Below are 25,342 nucleotides of genomic sequence, written 5' to 3' on the forward strand. Positions count from 1 at the left end.
AATGAAAGTGAAGACTTTACTTTTGACATTTAGAAACAGTTTGTGTTTGTTTTGTATTGGTTTTCTTTCACTTGAAGAAGGGATGTGTAAACTGTAAACTAGTTATGTGGACAAATAAGAATAATGTAGTACAGGGCCATACCTGTTTCTCACAAGTGGCAAATCAAATGGGGATTGCCTCCTTGTCCCTACATTTGGATGGGAGGGAGGCTTACACAGATATGGAAAGCTCAATTATTTGTGTATAGAAGCTTTTTATATGGGGACCCTCTCCTTAACTTTCTCCCTTAATTTTGTAGATCACAATAAGGTGGGCCTGTTCAAAAGTGTGCTGTTCAAGAGCCTCTGCTGCTTGCTCTGTTCCTGGTACCTGCCCACCAACCTGTGGTGGGCCCCTTTTCCCAATATGGGGACAAGGCCCTGTCCTTGCTGCTAATGCCCATGTGGCAGCCCTGCACATTCTCTCAGATCAGCCCCATGGCTCATTTCTCTGCCCACGTGGCATCTGCCATGTCATTTGGGGACTCACCAGTGGGGATGTGACCATGATAATCCCAACGCCCCATCATGACCCACACGTTGATGCAAATGCTTCATTAGCTTTCACTGAGAAGCACTCTGGAACAAGTCGGAGATGTCCTCGATCATAGTCTTTGAACTCGCAGCTCATGTTCCTCCAGGTCTGGTCCCTGGTACACAAGTACAATCCACGTAATACCTGAGGTCAATGGAGCCACCATTCTTGATCACAAACGCACCAAAAATATCGAGCAATTGTGGCACAAATATTATCCAGCTGTCCCCCTTAGAATCTAAGGACAGCCTGGATCCTGCCAAGCACTACATTTCCAAGGTCTGTTTCAACTTGTCTTCACTCTAGCAATATCCACAAATGAGTTCTTCACCTGAACAATCCCAATGGCTGATCCACACAGATCTTCAGGTGAGGTGTCTTTCCAGACGTCTTGGACCATAAGCATTAGATGAGCTCTCAATTGAGCAATCCTCTAGTAAATCGTATACTTTTTGACCTATAGATGTCCCTATCTCCAGTGTCCACCATGAAGGCTTCAATAGGTTCATCATGTTCTCCTTCTAGGAACCTGCAACTGAGCTTTGAAGAGGCAACAAGACTTCCCCCTCTGCCTACTAGGAGGGCTTTTACCCTCCAGTCCCTCAACACCTGAGAAGCACTAAGCAAAGACTTTGCCCATAGCATGCTACTAAAGTCTGAATGTATGCACAAGAGTATACATACTGATGAATCCACCCTTTTGCATGCTTGTCTGCAGTGCCATCTTCAGTTTCCCTGCATCCATCTGACTCTGATCCTTGAGGTCCTCTCCAAGACTTCTCCCAAATGCAAGTGATATCAGCTTTGTTCCCAGAACAATCTGAGCAACCATCTCTCAATGTCAGACATACAAACAAGTTATCTAATCTCAACAACGCTCAGAGTTGTCACCAATAAAAGCTCCCCTGTTTCTATTACCACATTGGCTGCTGGTTTTGACTCCTCCGACTCTTGATTGGACTCCTTGCTTCTCTTCAGCCAGGCTTTTTCTTTCTGCAGTCCTTTGCAAAATGTCCTGGCTGGTCACAGTAGAAGCATTTCTTCAACCATCTCTCAATGTCAGACATACAAACAAGTTATCTAATCTCAACAATGCTCAGAGTTGTCACCAATAAAAGCTCCCCTGTTTCTATTACCACATTGGCTGCTGGTTTTGACTCCTCCGACTCTTGATTGGATTCCTTGCTTCTCTTCAGCCAGCTAGATGAAGGGTCATCCTCATCATCAAGTTTGTCATTCCTCTTTTTGTTGTCGCGCTTGCTGTTCCAAGGCTTGCCCTTCCCTATGCCCTTGCTATTGTCCTGTGCAACAAAGGCTTTGTCTTGGATTCTGTTGTACTTCTCTCCCAAACTTCTTCTTGGCACTAACTCCTTGAAAGCGTCCGGTGCCCCCCTGCAATCATAGTTGTTGCAAAACCTTTATAACTCTTTAGAGCATGCCAATCAAAAGCCTAGCAATCCACCCCTAATCCATCTATTCATCAATTGATGATAGTTGATTCCTCACCACCTTTATTTTTGTGCTGTCGTTGTACCTGCCCCAACCTATGGGCCTTTCTGCCCACGATCTGGGGTTTGTCAGCAGCCTGTCCTTGCTGCTTATGCTGTCCACATGGCAGCCTGATGCTGCCTATGTGGCAGCCCTGCAGCTTGTTTCCTTGTGTTTCGATGTTTGTTTTGTTTTCATACGTTTGCCTTGGCTTATCTTTTGTTTCCTTGGGTTAGCACTGTTGGTTCTTTTGTTTCAGTAAATAACTTAACAAAACTCTCTCTCTCTCTCTCTCTCTCTCTCTCTCTCTCTCTCTCTCTCAGTACCAGAGTTAGACCCAGCAAAGCTTGGGATAGTGAGACACTTGGCATATGCACCACATGTGATTGGTTATGGGCGGCATCTACTGGACATGGGAGTTGTCCACAACTTGATTATATAGAATGGTCTCCAGAGATGGCCGTTATCGGGGAAGGGGGGGGGGGGGGGGCTCACTTACTTCCCACATGTGGAGGTACCAGTACAATGGATTATTTGATGGGCACCTTGACCTTTTTACCATGGATACATGATTTCATAGTCCCTCTCTCCCCGCTTGGCACTGGTCACTCATACCTGGCTTTTAGCATCTCAACGGCCACAGGGGGAGCCCCACCCACACCCACCCATGTCTAGGTCCACTTTGACCATGCCCTTGATCCAGTCTACGTGAGTCATCTAGCGCATGAGCTACTTGGAGATGATGTAGACCTTGCAAACCTCACCCGTGCCTCAGATATCCTTGTCTTAGTGGTACAAGACGTTGTGGCTAGATCCTTTCTCACGACATGATCTACAACATATGCCACAGCCATAGTTAGATGAAAACGCAGGACGAAACGTTTTGTCACGAAACATTTTGAAAGAAGACGAAACGATGTGCACAAAATGCTGTTTCGTCCAAATTCTGAAATATATTTTTAAACAAAAATTTCCCATTTTTTCAATGATTCAATGTTCATATATCTAGATTCTAGACTACTTTTCAATCCTTAAAGATTGATTTATCTAAAGTTGAAACTTGAGAATCAAGATTGTAAGCTTGAAATAAATTTGAAGAATGTGTTGGTGCTTTCAATATCCTTTTGGGGTGTCTTGACTTATATTCCTCTTTGTTAACTTTAAACTTGAGTATAACATATCTTAGTAGCCACTATCCTTGAATATACATATTATCATTTCGAAACCTATCTGTTTCGTCTGACAACACGAAACGAAACGAAACGAAACAAAACCTGTCGAAACGGCGAAACAGATGAAACGTTTCTTGTGACACTGGCCATAGCTGGGACGATGCCTTAGAATCCCTTATATGATGACGAGTGTAGATGGATGAGATCTTATCTTACACCTGAGCAAGCCTTGGGGACACATGAGACGCAACGGATTGCACGATGAATGATATGTCGTAAGAGGCTGGATTTCCTCACTCACAAGATAGAGGAGTTGATATGATCCTTTCAAGGGGGAGACCCTTACATTGGATGGGGTCTCTTATCCGAAGGGAAGGCGCTTATCCCATCACGGATCCAGGGGTTTGGCACACCTATGCGAGCTCACTATATGATGTCTCGATGTAGACACTGCCTGATATGTCGTCTATGCCCAAGCTCATGACATGTTACTTGTCGCTACATTGAATGTACGGGACGCGCTCCACTGACTCCCTAATCAAAGAGCTTAGAGACACGCTACTACAACAGATCAGATAGCAGCATGTATTGATAGCACCATAGGGTGTTAAGGTAGACCGGTCACAACGACATGTTACATACTTCTATGCATTCGAGATGGCTCCGGGACATAGAGGAGTGGGAGGATGAGGAGGTAGTAGACATGCGAGTAGCATGGATCAGCAAAGAGGGGCGACTGACCGAGGGATGCAGTCCACACATGACACAGAGAGCGACTATAGCATGCACGATTGTGGTTTGACCCATCTCTGCTCTCTTTAGACAATATCGCACGAGATGAGGTGTCACCCCACCCTTGATATTGCTCTTCGGATATAGAGGTGGAGGAGACCATACCCTTCGTTGTAGGCTCACGGAAGCGAAAAAATGCAAAGAGTGGAGCAAGGAGTGAAAGCTGTCACGTGAACTATTAATGAAATGAAAGTACAAAGTACAATAAAAGGGCACCCTAGGACCTAGTGTCCTAGTGATACCACTAGTACTAGGTGTCATAAGACACTAAAAGTACTAGGTGGCCTAAGTGCCAATAACTAAAGCTACATGGCACATACCAGGGCCCAGAGGGCATTAATACGATCGGGAAAAGATGGCCTACGAACCCCCCTCCATGGTATGGGCTGAAGAACATGTTCATCCCAAGGGATACAGCCACCTATGAATGTACAAGGCATGCTAGATCATGTGTCGAAAGACTTCGAACTTGGGACGAGGAAGTGCCTTTGTAAACATATCTGTTATGTTGTCCTCTGTGGGAAGGTAGGACAACTTTATCTCTCTTGTTGACAACCGCTCTCGAACATAATGATAGTGAACCTCTATGTGCTTGGTATGCGCATGAAACACTGGATTACGTGCAATGGCCAAAGCATTCTGGCTGTCAGTGTAGACCATAGTGGAGGATGTCTGGCGGATACCAAGATTTGTAAGTAGCTGTTGAAGCTAGACACACACTAATGTAGTGGTGATGGCTGCCCTGTACTCAGCCTCACAGCTGGATGTGGCAACTGTTGGTTGCTTCTTGTTGAGCCAAGAGATACATGAACTGCTAAGCAAAAAACAGTTGCCGGTATGTGACAGTTTGGTGTCGGAACAACTTGCCTAGTCACTATCCGTGTAAGCATGCATGATAAGTGAACCCTGATCACCATAGAAGAGGGCTAAATCCTGAGTGCCTCTGAGATATCTGAAGACTCTCTTCACTGCCTGCTAATGCTGTGAACTAGGCATGTGCATGAACCTGTTGAGCTGGGATACTGCATACTGTAAGTCAGGTCTGGTGTGGCATAAGTAAATGAGACATCCAACAGCTTGCTGGTAAAGAGTGAAATCACATGGTGGGCTCCCATCATGAGCTGAAAATTTGAAGCTAGGGTCCACTAGAGTAGAGATTGGCTTTCAATCCTCAAACTGAAAACGATCAAGGAGCTGTCCAATATACTTGGACTGTGACATCATAATACCCCCCTCAACATGAGCAAACTGAATGCCCAAATAATAGTGCTGTCCTCTCTCTCTCTCTCTCTTTTGTGTCACATATACATGATCTCACTATGCCTGCCCCCCCACTAGGTGCTTACCATTTCTATCTGACTTTCAGCGTCTTGATGCCCATGCTGGCCATTGGGCAGGCCCCACCAGCCTCCACTCGGGTCCATGTACACGTTGATCAGAATCTTGACATAGGATACATGAGTCACCTAGCCCATGAGCTTCCAGACCCTCTTGAGGACTATGCAGACCTTGCCCATTCCTCAGACATTCTAGTATTAGTGGTTTAGGATGTTGCAGCCAGATCTTTTCCTGCATCGTGATCTACCTCACGCTCCCCAGCAAGGAAGATGCCCTAGAACCTATGAGTCGATGAGGATTATCGAGAGATGAGATCTTATGTCACGCGGGAGCAGGCCTTGGGGTGTCTTACAAGGACTGAGGCACAACAGATGCTATGCCGAGTGCCTCGTGGGAAGAGACGAGCTTTTCTCTCACATCGGATGGATGAGGTGATCATGTCTTTTTGAGGGGGAGATCCCACCTTTGCATGGGGGCTCCTCTTTGCGGGTAAGTCACCCATCCCTATTCACAACAGGCCATGTTTCTAGCACCGTCAGTGGGATTCTAGAACAAGAGCTAGCAATGGATTTGGCAAAGTTGAAAGAGGACGTGAGAATCAGCGACAAAAAGGTTGGAATTGGCCTGAATACATTGTGTCATCATCACAGAGCAGTTGGAGGCATTAACTGTGTTCAGCCATCATATGCAGCACTTGATGGAGGAGTTAACAAAGGGTGGGTTGTGAGTTATGATCCTTGCATCATCCAAAATGCTCCACAAGATTTTCGGTGGATATTGATGATTCAGGAGTTTGGCACACATATGCGACCTCGCTCTATGATGTCTCGATGCAGACACTACCGGACTTGTATTCATTACGTAGGCCCACCACGTTCTTGTTCACTGCACAGAACGTACGGGCTGCGTCATGTCGGCTCCACAACTGGAAATCCATGATTTTTAACACCTCACGAGCAGTACTTTGGCAACACAGCTTCACGTATCGAGGGGAGCCAATGGAGATAGTACAGACATATACATATCTCGGAGCAGTTTTCACAAGGCCTATCTTCATGATGACACATGCAGCTTGGGCACGACTCACGCGAGGACATGGAGCCTTAGTTGAGATGGAGAGACAGCGCTTCCAGAACTCTTCCAGGACCCCCCGACAAAGGGGTGGCTTTTTGATACACTAGTGAGACAGATAGCCATGTACACATCTCCCTTTTGAGGATGTGACTTACCGACAGCTGAGTGGCGGAAATTTGAGAGGCTACATGTTGTCATGGAGTCCAGATTAATCAGGAGTAAGCCGTTGGTTCCTTACCAGATCATTCATGCTGAGTTCACTATGACACGATTGCAGATTGATGCCATCTTCCAGACAGTGACATATCTACACAGGCTATGGGCCTTACCTCGATAGAGATTACCGAGGCTTGCACTAGAGTCATCCATATGGCTAGCTGAGAGCAGGATCAGCACATCTTGGTATGCACATATCTCCAAATGGTTTTGGTCTCAGGGCATTCAGATGGACCTCAACCCCCCCCCTTTTCAGTATAGTCTGGACTCCCCGTCCCCCCCGATCCCACGAGATGAGATCAACCGCATCAAACGGTTGGATCTACTTCAGATATATACATCACAAACCTAGGGAGGGGACTAAGAGTTTCCTACCAAGTTCCAGTTTTACCGGGACCACTTCTTGGGGATAGCAAATAATGGACTGATCATCAGGCCCCAGTATCTGGAGGACATGTGAGTTACCCTCGCACTGAGGATTGCCATAGGATAGATGCGAGTCTCGTCTCACCAGTTGAGGATCGAGGCAAGGAGGGACACAAGCATACGTAGAGAGCAACGGATTTGCAGGTTATGAACACTGACAGTAGTGGAGACAGAGGAGCACTCCTTATGCATTCTTATTATGAGATCTGAGGATGCTACCATTGCTTCTACCAAGAGAGGCGCGGGTTCGGACCACACTCCCGATTGATCCACTTCTATGTATTGGCCTCTTTTTGATGGAGATGCGGTGGCTCAGGGAGACTCTGCTACATCAGCTCAAACAATAGGAGACAACACCACGGGACACTGAGCGAGCATAGAGACACGTCACTGATTTTTATGCCTTTGATTCAGCTCTGAGACACAACGAAGTAGAGGATGAGGAGATAGCCGACATGGAGGGCATCACAGAGGAGGACCAGAGCGTGCACGATAGAGGTTCTGCCCACTGACTGACCAACCCAAGGTGTCACCCTTGATGCTACCCATCGGATACAGAGATCTCGGAGACCACGACCCCCTTGACAGCTCGACAGCTACAGATACATGACATCTTTGTTTCCTATCGGAGAGATACCATGACTCCTGGATATGTCCTCGGAGCTTTCACACTACCCGCCAATGGAGTCTCCTGAAAGCTCGAAGAGTGTGCTTCTGAGTTTTTGAGATCATTAGCTTAGTTTAGCACTCAGCAACAAGGGCCTTAGTGAGCCCTTTGCTTCAGCCCATGGTGGCTTGTATGAGCTGTTTGTTGAGTGTACTCTGTCTCATGGGCCCGTGAGGCATCTTGAAGATGTTAATACAACTCTCTCTCTCTCTCTAGAGTGACAGTGCCTCCAGGCACAATTCCAGGATCCCCTGATGAAGGGCTGGTTGTTTGACACACACACACACACACACACTCTCTCTCTCTCTCTCTCTCTCTCTCGCGCGGTAGTGCTTCTAGGCACATTTCCAGAACCCCCGATGAAGGGCTGGTTGTTTGACACACTAGTGAGGCCAACAACCATGTACGCAAGACCCTTCTGGGAGAGTGACCCGTGGCGATGTTTTGAGAGGCTACAAGTTATTATGGGATCCAAGATGATTCGGAGTGAGCCCTCAGTCACCACCAGATCGTGTAGGCAAAGTTGCCATGACACCACTTCAGGTTGATGCCATCTTCCAGACGGTTACTTATCTTCACAGGGTCTGGGATGAGGTTGGCACTGGAGTCATCCATACAACTAGGTGAGGGTGTGGCCTGGTACACATGCATATCCAAATGGTTTGACAGCAGCCAGGGTATTCAAATAGACCGTCGTCCCCCCTTTTAGTACAGCTTGGATGTCCCTAATCCCTTGATATCACGGGATGAGATCAACCGTATTATGTTTAATCTACTCCAGCTCCATATGTCACGAACTTGGGGAGGGACTAGGGGTTCCCTACCAAGATCCAGTTCTACCGCGACCATTTCTTGAGAATATTGGAGGATGGAGTGATTATCAGACCCTAGTATCTGGAGAACAGACATGCCTGAGGATTGTTATCGGGCAGATACGGGTCTTGTCCCATCAGTTGAGGATTGAGGCAGGAGAGCTACAGGTACACCTTGAGCAGTGAACTTGCAGATTATGCACATCGGGTGAGGTGGAGACAGAGGAGCATTTGTTGTGTGCCTGCCCAGTGAGGATGGTACCATTGTCTCTTTCAGAAGGGACACGGTTTGGGGCCACTTGTCCGGCTGATTCACTTCCAGGATCAAGTCCGTGTTGGTCTCTACCTGATAGGGATGCAACGACATGGAGAACTTCTAGTGTGTTAGATCAGACAGGAGGAGACGGGGACAGACCAAGGTCTAGGCACGTCACAGATTCTTACGCATTTGAGTCTGCTCCAAGACATGACGGAGTAGAGGAGTTGGATGATGTGAGGGCCGTGTGGGTCAGTGGGATGAGATGGTGACGAGGGGATGTACAGCCAGAAATGCAGGGGCTACCCACGATGCAGATACGGACCAAAGCACACACGATGAAGGTTCAGCCCATTGGAGTTCTACTTGGAGGGGATCGCCTGAGTAGAGGGGTCACTCTTGATATGACCTACTGGATACAGAGATCACAGTGACCGTGACTCCCCACCACAGCAGAAGACGACCCGGCAAACATAGATATAAAATGTTTTCGCAGCTCATAGGAGGGCCGCTGTGGCACTTGGATATGTATCTTGATTCGGAGATTGAGTATTAGTCTTGAGCTTTGAGTTCTTGTGCTTAGCTTAGTAACTACTCATCAAAGGGCCTTAGTGAGCCCTTGGCCTCAGCCCATAGAGGCTTGTATGAGTTGCTTTGATATTATACTGTCTCATAAGCCTGCGACACCTCCCGAAGACGGTAATCTCTCTCTCTCTCTCTCACTCTCTCTCTCTCTCTCTCTGTGCGAATTTATTTACTCTCATCACAGACACGAACGTTTGGCTCGTTTAGTGGCCCCACCCCTTAGCTTTCATTGTATCTTTTTTTTTCCTCTCAGTCTCATAGACCCTTCTATCTTTCTGTCTTTCGTACACATTAGTAAACTTTCATTCTTTCTTTCTTATTTCTGCCTATCTATCTCTCTTGTATCTCTTTGTGAATACAAAGGACCCGCCACATACATGGATACCAGTTTTTTCAGCCTTATACTTCCCTCTCCCCTGTAGTGAGCCCTTTATGTATTTTTTCTGCTCACTATGATATTATATGATACCTCATGTACTCCATCCCACAGTGACGTCAAAAGTGTTTGGGCAATCAACAAACACAGATCTCTGTCTCTGTAGCTCCTGCGAGCTTCCCTCCCCCCCCCACCGCTATCGCTACCTCCCCTCCCTAGCCCCCCCCCTCGCCGCGACCACCCCCCCCCTGCCTCTCCGCCCTCGCCCCCCGCCCGCCTTACCCCTCACCCGCCGCCTCGCTCACCCACCTCCCATCCCCAGCCGCCTCGCTCACCCGCCTCCCATCCCCCGCCCCCTGCCTCTCCGCCCTCGCCCCCCGCCCACCCTCCCCCTCACCCGACCCCCTCGCTCACCCGACCCCCTCGCTCACCCGCCTCGCTCACCCGACCCCCTCGCTCACCCGCCTCGCTCACCCGACCCCCTCGCTCACCCGCCTCCCATCCCGCTCCCCCTGTCCCCCGCGCCTCCGCCCGCCCCCACTCCGCCCCATTCCGCCCATTCCGCCCCCCCCGCCTCCATTCCGCTCCCCCCCGCCTCCATTCCGCTCCACCCGCCCATTCCGCCCCCCCCCCCCGCCTCCACTCCGCTTCCCCGCCCTCCGCTTCACCCCTCCGCCCCCGCCACACCAACCCCGCCCCCCCCCGCCCTTCCGCGCCCCCCGCCTTCCCCGCACCCTTCACCCCGCCCCGCCCCGACCCCCCCACGCCCCCTCACTTCGCCTCGCCCGCCCTTCTGCTCCACTTCTCCACCCCGCCTCCACCCTCCGCCTCCGCAACCATCCCCTCCACACCCAGGCGCCACCCTCCCGCTTCGTCCCCCCTTTTGGGGTGGCAGCCTGTTCTTCATCGGAAGCTTGCAGTTAGTCTTGGCGGTATGGCGGCCCCCTGCCCGGATCCGGAGGCCCAGTCGGACCCTCCCTCTCCAGATGCCTACCGCGTTATCCTGACAGAGCAACAATCATCTCGTGTTCAGGAGGTTGCCATTGACTTTGCCCGTACCTCCGTTTACGGTAGAGTCATTGGACACTCTCCCTCCAGATCAGCCATCAGGGACTGGCTCCAGTCCACTCTCCTGCTAGAGGATGGCCATATTGAGGAGGTGGCCCTTATGGGAAGGGGCATCTTCTGGCTCAAACTCTCCAATGAGAAAGCTGCGAGCAACCTGATTGCCGGTTCCCTCACATCGGTGGATGGAAAGATTATCATGATAGTCCCGTGGTACCGTGGATTCAGCGCAGCAGATTTTGATGTTCGGTTCCGTATACCTCGCCACCCAGTGACACTAGTTTTTCCAGGTCTTGCTGCTGAGCTGCGGCCGATTGTCAGGGACTTGGGCTCCCATTTTGGATGGGTTATGCACGACACTTTCACCGACGCGGTGACCACGGCAGGAGCCCCCGAGTCCGTGTGGCCGTGGCAGATCTTGCGACTCTCCCTGCAGTGATCGAGATTGTGACAGATGCCGGCAGCATCACCCAGAGCATGATAGTCACCGGACAGCCAGGTCAGTGCCTGAGGTGCCACGGCTTTGGGCACTTGGCGGCTGCTTGCCCACGCTTCGCCAGCTCATCTCGACCCCCCCCGCCCCCGCCTCCTCCGCCCCCGCCCCCCCCCCCCGGACAGCCATGTCAGGAGGAGCCGAGGCAGTCGGAGCCCGGTCCAGAGTTAGTGGGTGGTTGGACCGAGGTTAGAAGGAAAAGAGGAAAGAACAAGAAGATCTCGGATAAAGGCAAGGAGGCAGAGGTTACCCTTCCTGCAGCAGCACCCCAGAGACCTGACAGGCAGCCGCCCCAGGGACCTGGGAGAGCTTGTTCGTCGACGGCAGCCCGCCCTTCACAGCCTCAGATCCCCCTCTCTCCCGCTCCCCCGCCCCTTTCCACTCAGTGCCAGCCCCTTCCCCAGTTTCCCCTCCCTTCGCCCGACCCGCAGCCTCAGCCCCCGTCTCTTCCTCCTCAGTCTCCTCCTCCTCCCTCTCAGCCCCAGCTCCAGAGGCATCCCCATCCCCCCCCTCCCTCCGTTCCCCTCGACTCCTCTACAGCGTTAGCTGCACCTTTGGCTTCCCAGCCGAGGGCAGCCCCCGCTCCGCCTCCTCCACCTTCTCCGCCAGTCGCCTCCACGGAGTCCGAGTCGCCTACCCCTCAGCCTCCTCCCCCTCTCCCCCCGCTGGCAGGACACCCGGAGTCTACACTACCACTGGAGCAGGCTTCCATGGCCGCTAGCCCCTCAGTGGCAGACTCTGATGGGTCTCAGCTTCAGGAGAGAGAGCTTCCTCGAGACTTTTACAGATCTGGCCCCTGGGACTACTTGGACGTGGCCGACCTTGGGACCTTCCCGGCTTATCTCGACATCAGTATCTTCCTGCTCCGCAAAGGGGCGGATGGGAAGATTGTCGCCTTGGCCCCTAGGGATGGCCCTAGCTTCGCCTTCACGTTCCTCAGCGACGGCACCGAGACCTGGACAGACGACTCGGTTTGGGAGGCGCTCAGAGAGCAGACACACGCCCAGGTTTGTTCCTGGATAGGCCCGTCCGGTGGGCAGCTTCTCGAGACTCAGTGGTCCGAGGGCGATGTGCGCCTGCGGTGGCGTTGCGCCGCCAAACGCTTCCGACTGATTGTGATCCTCAGACCTACCCTGTCATGGCCTCTCCCCCAGGATGTCAGAGCTTGGTCCCATCAGAAACTCCGAACCTTCTATGGGATGACCACTTCAGAGATCTCGAGCTGGCTCGAGAAAGCATTTGTTCATGGCACCAAAGGCCTCTCGCCTTTGTTGAAGGTGTTGAAGAACGGGCAGGACGACCCCGTCTCCCCCTCCAAACCTTCTCATAAGCGGCAGCGCCTCCATTCCGACATGTCTGATTCTTCATCGACTTCGATCGCGAGCAGACAGTTGTTCGCAGCCCCCCATCCCTCTCCATGAGCCTACACCTCGTATCCTGGAATGTGAACGGGTTTCACTCTTCTGGCACCCGTGGTCCCAGGAAGCTCATTTTGCGACAGGAACTTCAGCCTGCAGTGATTGGTCGTTTGGATGTACTTCTGCTCCAGGAGCACAAGCTCTCTGCGGCTCATTCCCGCAGCTGCGGGAAGGTTCTCCCTGGACGTTCCTACACTTACTGGGAGCCCTCGATCGGCGCACAGGGGAGGAGTGGGGGTGTCTGTACCTCCGTGTGCGAGCAGTTAGCCCAGGGAGTTTTCGGTCATGGCACGTTGATCCCAGGCCGAGCCCTTTGGGTAGGCCTGGATTTGGAGGGATCCAAAATTGGAATACTCAACATTTATGCTCCTACAGACCTCCGATGCAGAGCCACCTTCTGGAGGACACTTACAGGGATTCTTCCAGACATGGATTCCTGGATTGTTGGAGGTGACTTCAACAATCTGGAGACCTTGGAGGACCAGCAGGGCAGAGGTCCGGAGTTCACAGGTATGGCTCAGGCAGAGCAGTCAGCTTGGGACTCCTTCATCTTCGCGACAGGAGGTAGGGACAGTTGGAGAGACCCGTCCTTCCGGCGTTGGCACGGGAGCCTGGACTTCTCTTGGGGCTTCCGCAGGGAAGGAGGCAGACTCCTGGAGAGGCTTGATAGATTTTATGTCAGTGATTGGGCCATCAGTAGAGGCGGTCAGGCGGGTATAGTTCCAGGGACGACACTTTCCGACCATGCGCCGGTGCTCCTTTCATTAGATTCGGCAGCCCAGACCCTTCCCCCCCGGTCATGCAGGATTCCCGACTCCATTTTCTCGAGGGAGGACGTGCGCAGCAGTATTTGCAGTCTTTGGGACAGAGACTGGGGGGAGTGCACGGATTTGGTGGACTCAGTTGCGCAGGCTCTGCAGGAGTCCAGCCAGATCTGCCAGCTAGCAGCCCTACAGGTTCGACAGGATTGGTGGAGTAGAGAGAGAGCTCTTCGGAGGGACCTCGCCTCCATTCAGCGACTCCAGCAGGCTTCCCCGGGCTCGGAGGAGCTTCGGATCCAGGCCCTTCGAGCCAGAGCCCTCCTGGAGGAGACACTCCAGCGCCGCTCAGAGTTTTCCTATCACGCCTCTCTCTCCTTCTGGGCCCGGAAGGGTGACCGGATGTGCAGGGAGTTCTTCAGGACGTATGGCCAGAGAGCTGCAGGTGATCAGCTTCAGGTGATCAGCTTCGGAGTCTCAGGACAGCGGATGGTCACATCGTTACGGATCCCGGGGAGGTCCTGGGGTTGGCCACTGACTTCTACAGGACCCTCTTCCAGCAAGAGCCGCTTGCCCCTCGTGCTAGTCGTGCCCGTGAGGAGGTGTGGAGGCACATTCCATCCCTGGTCCAGCCTAGCATGCAGGCGACGTTGTTGGCGCTGTTTACCTCGGATGAGATGCTGGAGGCCTTGATGGCTATCGACGGACAGAAATGCCCAGGAGAGGATGGGCTACCCCGAGCATTCTTCACCTCCTTCTGGGACCAGATCCATCAGCCCCTCCTTGCAGCTCTGCAGGGGATTTTCAGCAGCGGTCAGATGCCAGAGAGCCTCTCTTCGGGACTGATTTGCCTCATCCCGAAGGGAGGAGATAGACAGGAGATCCGCCAGTGGCGTCCGATCACTCTCCTTACCACCGCCTACAAAATCCTCGCCAAGATGATCAGTGCCAGAGTTCGGCCTCTACTCCCAAACCTCATTCATGACACTCAGACAGGCTTTGTCCAGGATCGCAGTATCCTGGATAATGTCTTCACCTTTTCAGAGGCGGCGGAGTGGGCTCAGCACAGTGGATCACACCTTGCCATTCTACTTCTCGACTTCGAGAAGGCCTACGATCGCGTGGACTGGTCCTTTTTGGAGGGGACTCTGGAGCGGCTAGGTTTCCCGGCAGGTTGGATTCAGGGTATCTCAGCTTTGTACAGGACAGCGTCTAGCAGGGTCATCATTGGAGGCAGGATGGGTGAGCGCTTTAGCTTGGAGAGATCAGTGCGTCAGGGCTGCCCCCTTGCTCCTTACCTGTTTCTTTTCGGGTGTTCGCCTTCCACTTCGGGAGGACACGGAGCTTCTGGACTCGGAGTACGCAGATGATACAGCCCTTTATGTCCAGGACAATGAGAGGATGCTAGAGAGGGTGCGGATGGCCCTGGAGGTCTTCTGCTTGGCCGCTGGTGCGAAAATCAACTGGAACAAGTCAGTTGGTTTTCTCACAGACCCTAGGGCGTGTTCTCAGTGGGGGCGATTTTTGGGTTTCAGATGGATTCCACGGGGACAGACAGCTAGATACCTTGGCTTCCAGGTTGGCCTAGACATCACGACAGCTCAGCAGTTTCTCCCGGTGCTAGACTCCATCCGACGGAAGCTGGCTTTCTGGAGCACTGCTAAGCTGTCTCTTGCAGGTCGTGCCCTGGTAGTTAACCAGGTCCTCCTAGCCACGGCTTGGTATGTGGCTTCCTGCTGGTGCTTCTCGAGATCCAGCGTGGCACAGCTCAGGAGGTTGGTTCGGAACTTCCTTTGGTCTGGGGAGGATGGTCTTAGAGATACCAGAGCCAGGGTTGCTTGGCAGACAGTCATTCTTCCGCAGGCTGAGGGTGGCCTGGGGGTTATCGATCCAGAGCTTCAGAGTCAGGCCTTGTTAGGCAAGCTTGTCATCCGCGGTTTGACCCCGGGGGGGCAGACGTGGAAGATGTTACTTCAGCAGGGAGTCGGCTCTTGTGTCCCGCGCCGAGGTGGAGAGTGGCTACCGTCCCTCAGGTGGATCTTCACTTCCGCCCCGCTCACTCAGCCCCGTTCCCCACTCGTTCGTAGCCTCCTCATGGTTTGGAGGCGGCTCCGTCTCAGTCTCATTCAGTCCCAGCCCAGCTGTCAGGAGGAGATCGATCGCCAGCCGCTCGTCTGGAATGGTCAGGTCAGAGACGCCGAGGGCCTTCAGTTGGGGGAGAGATCACATATCAGGTGGGACGGCTGGATGAGGGGGCCAGCCCGGTCCCTTCGAGTTTGGAGGGATACGTACAGACATCTGGAGATGGCCGATCTTGCAGACGCAGCTGGAGGTGCACGCGGAGTCCAGGCGAGATGCACGGAGATCGACGGTGCGATCCCAGCTGCTTGGTTGGTTTCACCTGAGCCTCAGGTCCTCAAACCTGGTGACACCCGCTGGCTGGGACAGTTCACCCCCCGTGGCATCCCACTGGTGGTCGCAGGACGTATGGATGACTCCTCTATCTCCTTCTTCGCGGTTTCAGGGGATGGACGACTCAGGAGAGAGGATGCGCTCATCGACCCCCTACTCCCGTGGCAGAGGGTTAGGGTCGTAGGCCTTTTGGGGAAGGTCTGGCGTACCGACCCTAGTATCGAGCAGGACCAGCTGCAGCTTTGGCGTCTTTGGCTCTGGGAGGGGCGGGCCTTGTCAGAGCTTGAGTGGGACCCAGGAGAGTGGTGGTGGCCAGAGATTGTGACAGGACAGGGGCCGACTTCCTTCTTCGCCTATAGCACGACTCTGGGTAGGCGAGTTCTCGGGAGGATGCAGAGCCGCCCCCCCACCCAGCGACCCAGCTGGTACGCACAGGGTATTTCCAGGTTCTTTTTGCAGGCATTCTGGAAGGCCTTGTGGGAGAGCTGGCGGCCGCGGAAGATCTCATACTTCCTGTGGCTTCTTGCCCACAAAGGTCTTCCAGTGGGAAGCTGGTTGAGGCAGATAGGCCAGGACGGATGCTGTCAGATTTGCCATGCGGATGAGGAGTCACCAAAACACTGCCTGTGGAGCTGCACGCGCGCCCAGGAAGTGTGGAGGTGGACTTTCGGGCTTCTTACTCGCGCAGCACCAGAGCTAGGAGTGATCACTTGGGGCGCATTCTGTTGGTGCAGCACCGCACCTGGTCTTCCTTATTCGAGGCATGCCAGCAGGACCCCACTTTCCTTATCACACAGGGGACGTGGGGGCCGATCGAGGGTATCCCACAGCACCTAGCAGAGGCTGATACAGGAGTTCGGGAGAGGCAGCCAGTCTGGGAGATTATCAGCAGCATTACAGGATGGCACATCTGGACCTCGCGCTGCGCGCATATCCTCGGTGGCACCTCCTTATCGACTGCCCAGATCATGGCGGAGATTTGGAGTGAGATTATTCATACCCTCAGAGGCCAGTGGGACCAAATTCAGGGAGACTCCCGGGCTGGTCAGGAGAAGCGGAGACGCTTTCTCCGGGCTTGGGACACACAGGGCCTCTTCTTCGAGCAGACTACGCAGGGCCTTCGGTGGCACTACTCACCACCCCGATGGCTGTTCATTCACACTCAGCATATCCCTCCGTGAGAGTATGATTTATTATGCTACCTTTTAGGGCTGCGTCCGGTTTGTGAACGCAGCCCGTCAGCTATAAGCTGACCTCTTGTATCTTGTTCTCGAAGTAATATAATTAGCACTGTTTTTCCGGCAAAAAAAAAAAAAAAAATCCCACAGTGACGTCGTGCTGTGTATCCTCTTTTCATGGGTTTTAGATATTAGTATTTGGCTTGGGTGTGAATGTCCACTTAGTGGCCCCACCCCTTCAGGTTTTCTCATTGTATGCGGTTTATTCAGTCTCATAGACCCTTTGTGTTTGGAAGACTCTAATAAACTTTCTTTCTTCTCGTGCTTTTTCTGTTGCAGTTTTTGTTCTTTAGGTTGGGATATATGGCTCAATAAGCATTGGTTTACCAAAAGGGCTCTAAAATCTTTTGCAACCTAGATGGCAGCTTATTCTTGATTGTTGATGAGAACATAAGTGTGGCTTTGCTTACTAAGTTACTTTCTGTTTTGCCTCATCTCTCTTTTAAATCCCCTTCTACCTTTTTCTCTTTTTCTCGCTTCTTTGTTCTTTCAATTGTTTTGCAAAAACATGAATTTGTAAGATCAGATATATTCTAGTCTTATGAAGGTATATATCTGTATAGGAATCAACATCATTGAAGGTCAAGGTCTGTTGTTAGCTTTTCAAAAAAGGATAGAATGGCAGTTCACCAGATATATTTCCGTGGGATGCCTTTTTGATATGTGTGAATTTGTAGGCTCTACGAGATGAAGTCATTGTGGAGCTGGTAGAGCAATGTCGAACAGCAGAGAGGCGTGTGATGCAGCTTGTGAATTCTACTTCGTAAGTTTTTGCTTTACTTGATGAAAATGATCTCTTTCATTTTGCTAGTCTTCGGGAGCGCACCCGTAGTTGAAGAAAGCCGACAAGCCTTTTTCATACATATGTCTAATTTCTAAATGAAATCGGTGAACCTTGTTTGGAGTTTTGAATACTTAAACAGTGGGGAACTTAGAGGTCAGACCAATTGACATTGAAACATGCAACTGAATTTTAATTTTAAGAAGTGTAAGATTTATTCAGGAAATCAGCTGTTTAAATGTTATATTTTTGTGTGCCTCTTTATCCCTTTTTCAACACTCCACTTTCACCTACAATAATCTAGCCTATCAGGTTGCTTATTACTTGGCTCCTTTTTTCTCGGATGAGGAAAGGTTAGGCATTGAAACTGGCAGAACGTGAGGACACTCAATACAGAAAATCACTGCGGTATATAAAATAATTTTACAATTGCTTAAGAACGAATAAGGAATTTTCAATGTCAACCAGGTTTTACAATAATGAAATATGGAAAGGAGGGCTTCTTTCAAAAACCACCCAATTTCTTTGGGATCAAGCGAATAGGATTGAGGATCACGCTCAAAGAAGCTACTACCCATTATGAAAGCATCAAATGTTTGTCAAAAATGCACATCAATTATTCAACAACAATACTAGAATCCAGGTAACATGGATAATAGAATGGTACCTTTGTTTGATATTGGCCATTACCTGTTAGCCATTAAAAGATCAAGTTCCCTACATTGAAAAACAGTTGATAATAATTCAAGGAAGCTGAATCCGTGCAACATGGTGATGCATATCACTCCAAAGGGGTTTATCAACAGAGGATTCATAATTGGCAACATCTTGATCTAGCGTGATGATAGAGTTTGTATATGTTACAAACATGACAAGAAGGTAACAGAGAGACCTATGAGGAGAAAATTTATAAGTTCGGTAGAAGAATGTGGTGCATTAAGTTTTAAAAAAAACCAGAGAAGAGATAAGAGAGCTGGATTTCAGGTCATTTTTGAAGACGACAAGTGTGCAGTCCACGATAGAGAGCATGACTATGCTTTGAGATTGTCTGGCACTATGTTTCGTGGTCTTTTTCAGCTTGACATGTATGAGAAAAGACCAGCACATGCTCTTACAGTTTCCACTCCTACTGCTGCTATGCAGAATGCGGAGTTATGGCACGCGAGATATGGACACATGCATTATGGCAGCTTGATGACGCATTGCCTCCTCTTGAAACACCTCCTCCACATGCTTGTGAAGGGTGCATTCTTGGTAAAATGCACAGATCTCCTTTTAAGAAGGATGGATCAGTTAAAGCTGTTCGAAAATTACAGCTTATACATAGTGATGTCTGTGGTCCCATGAGGACTCCATCATTGGGTGGTCATCTTTACTTTGTCACTTTTATAGATGACTACTCCAACCACACTTGGGTTTATGAGCTGAAACGCGAATAAGAAGTGTTTATGGTCTTCAAATACTTTGCAGCCATGGTTGAGAATGAATCCGGACTCAAGATACAGACATTACGCACAGATAGAGGAGGGGAGTACTTGTCTGCAGATTTTGATGCTTTTTTGAAAGACAAGGGCGTTGTACATCAGCTTACAGTGAGGCTAACTCCTCAGCAAAATGGGAAAGCTGAGAGAAAAAATCGTACTCTTATGGAGATGGATAGATGTATGCTCAAAAGTAAAAAATTGCCTCACAAATTTTGGCCTGAAGGACTCATGTGTGCCAATTATGTTTTGAATTGGGCACCCACAAAAGCTTTGAAGACCAAGACTCCCTATGAAGTTTGGCAAGGGAGAAAGCCTTCTGTGGATCATTTCCGTGTCTTTGGATGCCTTGCTTATGCTCATGTACCTGTTGAGTTTCGGCATAAGTTGTCTGATAAGGCAATCAAATGCATTTTTGTTGGGTACAGTGCAGAAAGCAAGGGGTACTGTCTCTAATCCTGTCACACGCAAGATCATTGTCAGTAGAGATGTAATATTTTCAGAAAATTCAGCTCACACTCAAGCTGAATTTGATATGCCTTCTTCTTCCAGTGATATCTTTGAGGGGTTACTACCCATTGCCTTGGGTTCCCTGCTGATATATCTGATGAAAATCAGAATTTTCAGATACCTCCACATGCTCCGATTCAGCCACAGGATGTCATACCACCTCCACAAGCCGTGGAAGATCATTGTCAGTAGAGATGTAATATTTTCAGAAAATTCAGCTCACACTCAAGCTGAATTTGATATGCCTTCTTCTTCCGGTGATGTCTTTGAGGGGTTACTACCCATTGCCTTGGGTTCCCTGCTGATATATCTGATGAAAATCAGAATTTTCAGATACCTCCACATGCTCCGATTCAGCCACAGGATGTCATACCACCTCCACAAGCCGTGGAAGAGGTTGTTCAGCAAGAAATTGCAGATATACATGCAGCAAAAACAGTTCCAAATTGGCTGTTACAGACTCTCAGGGAGAGTAAAATTGATGCTCCATTACCTGGCAGAACTCGGAGTGCAGTAAGGCATGGGGGAGGTGCTCTTTCAGTTGAATCAGCTTATGCAGGTACTCTTCTTGATGAAGAGGAACCTGAGACATTTGGAGAGGCACAGGATAATGTGCATTGGATGAATGCCATGCACGATGAGTTGCAGTTTATTAAGAAAAATCAGACATGGGAAGTTGTCGATTTGCTACCAGGTAAACATGCCATAGGTACACGGTGGGTTTTCAAAGTTAAAAGAAAGCCAGCTGGCACCATTGACAGGTACAAGGCAAGGCTGGTCGCAAAAGAATATGCTCAGAAAAAGGGCATAGACTATGAGGAGACTTTTGCTCCAACATCCAGAATGACAACCATCCGGTCAGTCATAGCAATGGCTGCAAATTTTTAGTGGAATGTTCATCAGTTGGACATAAAAACAGCCTTCCTTAATGGAGACTTGTTGGAAGAGGTTTATGTCAAACAACCTCCAGGCTTTGAAATTTCAGGAAATGCACTTCAGGTATGCAAGCTGAATAAAGCTTTGTATGGGCTGAAACAGGCCCCACGTGCATGGTATGCAAAGATTCATGCCTTTCTGACCAGCAAGGGGCTGCACAACAGTCCAACTGAAAGCACCCTCTACATCAAGAAGGATGGGGGGATATTTTAGTCATCATTCTTTATGTAGATGACTTACTGCTCACAGGGTCAAATGAAGATAATATTACAGATTTTAAAGCTGAATTGCAGACCACTTTTGACATGTCAGATTTGGGGCTGCTACACTTTTATTTGGGGATCCAGTTCACTCAAGAGCAAAGTGGCATCGGTATGTATCAATCCAAGTATGTGCAAAAACTCTTGGACAGATTCAACATGCAGGATTGTAAGCCCATAGCTACTCCCATGGAGCCGGGGCTGAAGCTTACAATGCATGAAGCAGGTGAATCATTTGATGTCACACTCTACAGTCAGGCTATTGGATGCCTCATTTATCTCTGCAATACACGACTTGATATTCAGTTTGCAGTTTCTCACGTGAGCAGATATATGCACAGCCCAAAGACTATGTATTGGCAGGCTGTAAAACGCATCTTCCGTTATTTGCAAGGTACCAAGTCTTTTGGCTTGATGTTTCTCGGGGGGGGGGGGGGGGGGGACTTGCAGATGCATGCCTACAGTGACTCAGATTGGGATGGAGATTATGACACTAGGCAGTCCACAAGTGGCAATTGTTTCTGTTTGGGCAAAGCTTGTATTTCTTGGTTGAGCAAGAAACAATCTATAGTGGCTACCTCTTCATGTGAAGCTGAGTACAGGGCAGCTTTCACAGCGACAGTTGAATGTGTTTGGCTGCGTCGTTTATTTGCTAATCTTCATCTTTCATTGGAGGGTCCTTCTCCAATTCTCACTGATAGTCAGAGTGCTATTGTAGTAGTAAAGAATCCTGTGTTTCATGCTCGCACGAAGCACATTGAGGTTCATTATCACTACATCAGAGAGAAGTTGCATGCAGGAGAGATCAGCATGATCTGTGTGTCAACACATGACAACGTTGCAGACATTTTCACCAAAGCACTTCCGCGTGAAAAGTTTGAGGCATTTCGCAGTGCCCTGAACTTATCTCCTTTTGGTGATTGATCTTTTCCTTGTACATGACATTGGCACTGCAGGGGGGTGTTAGAATTATTGCTATAATTTAGCAGTGACCAATGTAATGTAATAAGTAGGTTAGGGGCACTTTTCTCTCACTTAGAGGTTTTTACCCCTAACCACAGTTCACTAACTATGGTTAGTGAAGGATAAGGTTTTGTCACTTAGACAAAACCTATCACTCCATTCAGTTGTAACTCTCTCATCTAATTGCAACTACGTTTTCAGCTCTCTCTCTCTCTCTCTCCTGTTTCTTGCTCTCACTGTTGCTCTCTCCCATTCTCACATTCGTTCCCCGCAGGCATATCACAGATAATATTGCCAATGCTTATATTGGAATTGAATATGCCAAATACACGCAACATGATGTTCTTCTCTTACAGGTGGATATTGCAAAAGACTTTGATACAATTCAATGGGAATTCATCTTGCAAACAATGCGAGCTTTGGAGTGTGGAACAAAAATGCAGCAGATTATTTACTGGCTTTACAGGGACAACAATGCGGCTTATTTTCTTTTTGGAGAGCTCTTTGATGAGTGGACTCTTTGTATGCCATTGCTACCCATCCTATGCTGCAATATATTGATCATCTTGTGGCTACAGGCTCCCTTCATGGTTTAGAATTGGATGCAAATTGCAGCATAGTTGCTCAAGCCTATGCTAATGATTCTTTCTTTACCCCGAAGAATACATAGAATGATCTTTCTGCTTTGATGTAGGCTTTCTTTGTTTATGGTTTGGCAGCTGGTCTTCATGTAAAATTTTAAAAGTCTAAGCTACTCCCATTGCATTGTAAAGACTGGCAGTCTTTTGTGGCCCGAGGAAATCATTCTACCCACTCAGATTGTTCGTCATCTTGGTTAGCCTTTGGGGTGGTCGTCATCAACAAACTATTTGGGTGATGGTCAAGCTTCGGAAAAAGCTTGAGTATTGGAAATTGGCAACCTTGCCTTTGCATGTTCTGTGAGAAAGAAAGGAAGCAAGAGCAAGAGTGAGCCGAACGTAGTTCACTCCCCAAAGTATATTGAACTGAAGTGAAAGTACAATAAAAGAGATGAGGGTTTTGTCTAAGTGACAAAACCCTATCTAATTACTAACCGTGGTTAGAGATTAGACTGTGATCAAGGGGGAAAACCTCTAAGAGGGAAAAGTGCCCCTAACCCACCTATTGCATTACATTGGCCACTGCCTAGAATATAATAATAATTCTAACACTCCCCTGCAGTGCCAATGTGGTGTACAAGTTAGTGATCAATCACCAAAAGGAGATAAGTTTAGGGCACTGTGAAATGCCTCTAACTTCTCACGTGGAAGTGCTTTGGTGAAGATGTCTGCAACATTGTCATGTGTTGACACATAGATCATACTGATCTCCCCTGCATGCAGCTTCTCTATGACATAATGATAATGAACCTCAATGTGCTTCGTGCGAGCATGAAACACAGGATTCTTTGCCACTGCTAAAGCACTCTGACTATCAGTGAGAATTGGAGAAGGACCCTTCAATATGAGACGAAGATCAGCGAACAAACGTTGCAGCCGAACACACTCAATTGTCGCTGTGAAAGCTGCCCTGTACTCAGCTTCACATGAGGAAGTAGCCACTGTAGATTGCTTCTTGCTCAGCCAAGAAATGCAAGCTTTGCCCAAAAGGAAACAATGACTGCCTGGTATCATAGTCTCCAACACAATCTGAATCACAGTAAGCATGCATCTGCAAGTCACCCCCCCTGGGAAACATCAAGCCAAAAGACTTTGTGCCTTGCAAATATCTGAAGATGTGTTTTACAGCTTGCTAATGTGTTGTCTTTGGGCTGTGCATATATCTACTCACCTGAGATATTGCATACTGAATATCGGGCCGTGTATTGCACAAGTAGATGAGGCATCCAACAGCTTGGCTGTAAAGTGACATCCACTGATTCACTTCTATCATACATAGTAAGCTTCAGCCCCGGCTCCATGGGAGTGGCAATAGGCTTACAATCATGCATGTTGAACCTATCCAAGAGCTTCTGCACATACTTGGATTGAGACATAATGATGCCACGCTTGTCTTGTATAAACTGGATCCCCAAATAAAAATTTAACATGCCCAAATCTGTCATGTCAAATTCAGCTTTCAACTTAGCTTTAAAATTTGCAATTATATCCTCATTTGACCTTGTGAGCAGCATGTCATCTACATAAAGAATGATGACCAAAATATCCCCCTCATCCTTCTTCATGTAGAGGGTGCTTTCCGTGGGACTATTGTGTAATCCCTTACTTGCTAGGAATGCATCTATCTTGGCATACCATGCACGTGGGGCTTGTTTCAGCCTTTGTTAAGCTTGCAAACCTGAAGTGCATTGCCAGAAAGTTCAAATCTAGGAGGTTGTTGACATAAACCTCTTGCACGAGGGCTAATCCTTAGCGTATATCCTTTTTATTATGGTAAGGAGATACAAAAGTGGTGTTGAGATCTTAGAACAGGAATTCTGGGGACTTGAAGTGCTTATAGTACACATAAAAAGGAAAGATGATAACGATTTCTCTTGCTTCTAGGTGGATCAGCAGAAAGGCACGAGCAGGGATGGACAAATTTAGAATAAGAGGTAATCAGCAAGAAGCTGTGGAAGACTTTGTTTTTTTAGGTTGGTAGGGTGAAGATATAAGCAGGCTGAGCATTCATCGAACCATCCGAGAGTTCCACAAGTATTAGGGCTACAAGCCTTTAATATCCTGCACACACTAGGGTTAGCACCAGTATTAGATAAAGCAAAAAATTTTAATTCTAGACTATGTCGCATACAAGTCCACCCATGCACACCAATCAATCAGAAGGTACTCTTATGGTCTAGTACCATTTAATGATTTTTGAGGAACACTTATTTTAGACCTCTTGTTCTCTAACACATGCTTGGGCTTTAAGCTATGCCTCTATTTCTGTTAGGTTCTGACCTTTTTGTAGATCTTGCGATGTAATGGATGGATGATCAAAGAATATAGCTAACATGAATGACTCTCACATTCAAATTAAGAACTTTTCCTTATGATGTGGCTTGCCTACAATGCCTTGCAAAGCAACAATCCTCTCTAAGCAAAGTGCCTTGAGTTGACCTAGTTCAGTCTACAAACAGTAGCTCAACGTAAAAGGCAGTTTTTTTTGTCAAATATTTATATGCTCTTGTGCTTCTTGTTGGTTCGCAATTTCAAGTATTCTGTTGCTTGATTAAAGCTGGAGAAAATCAATATAAGGCTCTAAAAATGGGTGGTTTGGTTGCCTAAGAGGAT

General features: G+C 48.9%; 1 protein-coding gene across 1 annotated transcript in view; it reads left to right on the plus strand.

The window, feature by feature from the left end:
* Positions 1-25,342, plus strand: part of LOC147902502 (TOM1-like protein 9) — a 134,854-nt gene that overhangs the window by 86,584 nt on the left and 22,928 nt on the right. The window contains exon 7 of the mRNA XM_087373547.1: positions 17,838-17,923. Coding sequence (XP_087229673.1) covers positions 17,838-17,923 — 86 coding nt within the window. The remainder of the gene's footprint in view (positions 1-17,837; positions 17,924-25,342) is intronic.

Source organism: Dipteris shenzhenensis, chromosome 4 (genome assembly GCF_047967505.1).
Source record: "Dipteris shenzhenensis isolate YYH24624 ecotype China chromosome 4, Dip_SZ_1.0, whole genome shotgun sequence".
NCBI classification, from domain to species: Eukaryota; Viridiplantae; Streptophyta; class Polypodiopsida; order Gleicheniales; family Dipteridaceae; genus Dipteris; species Dipteris shenzhenensis.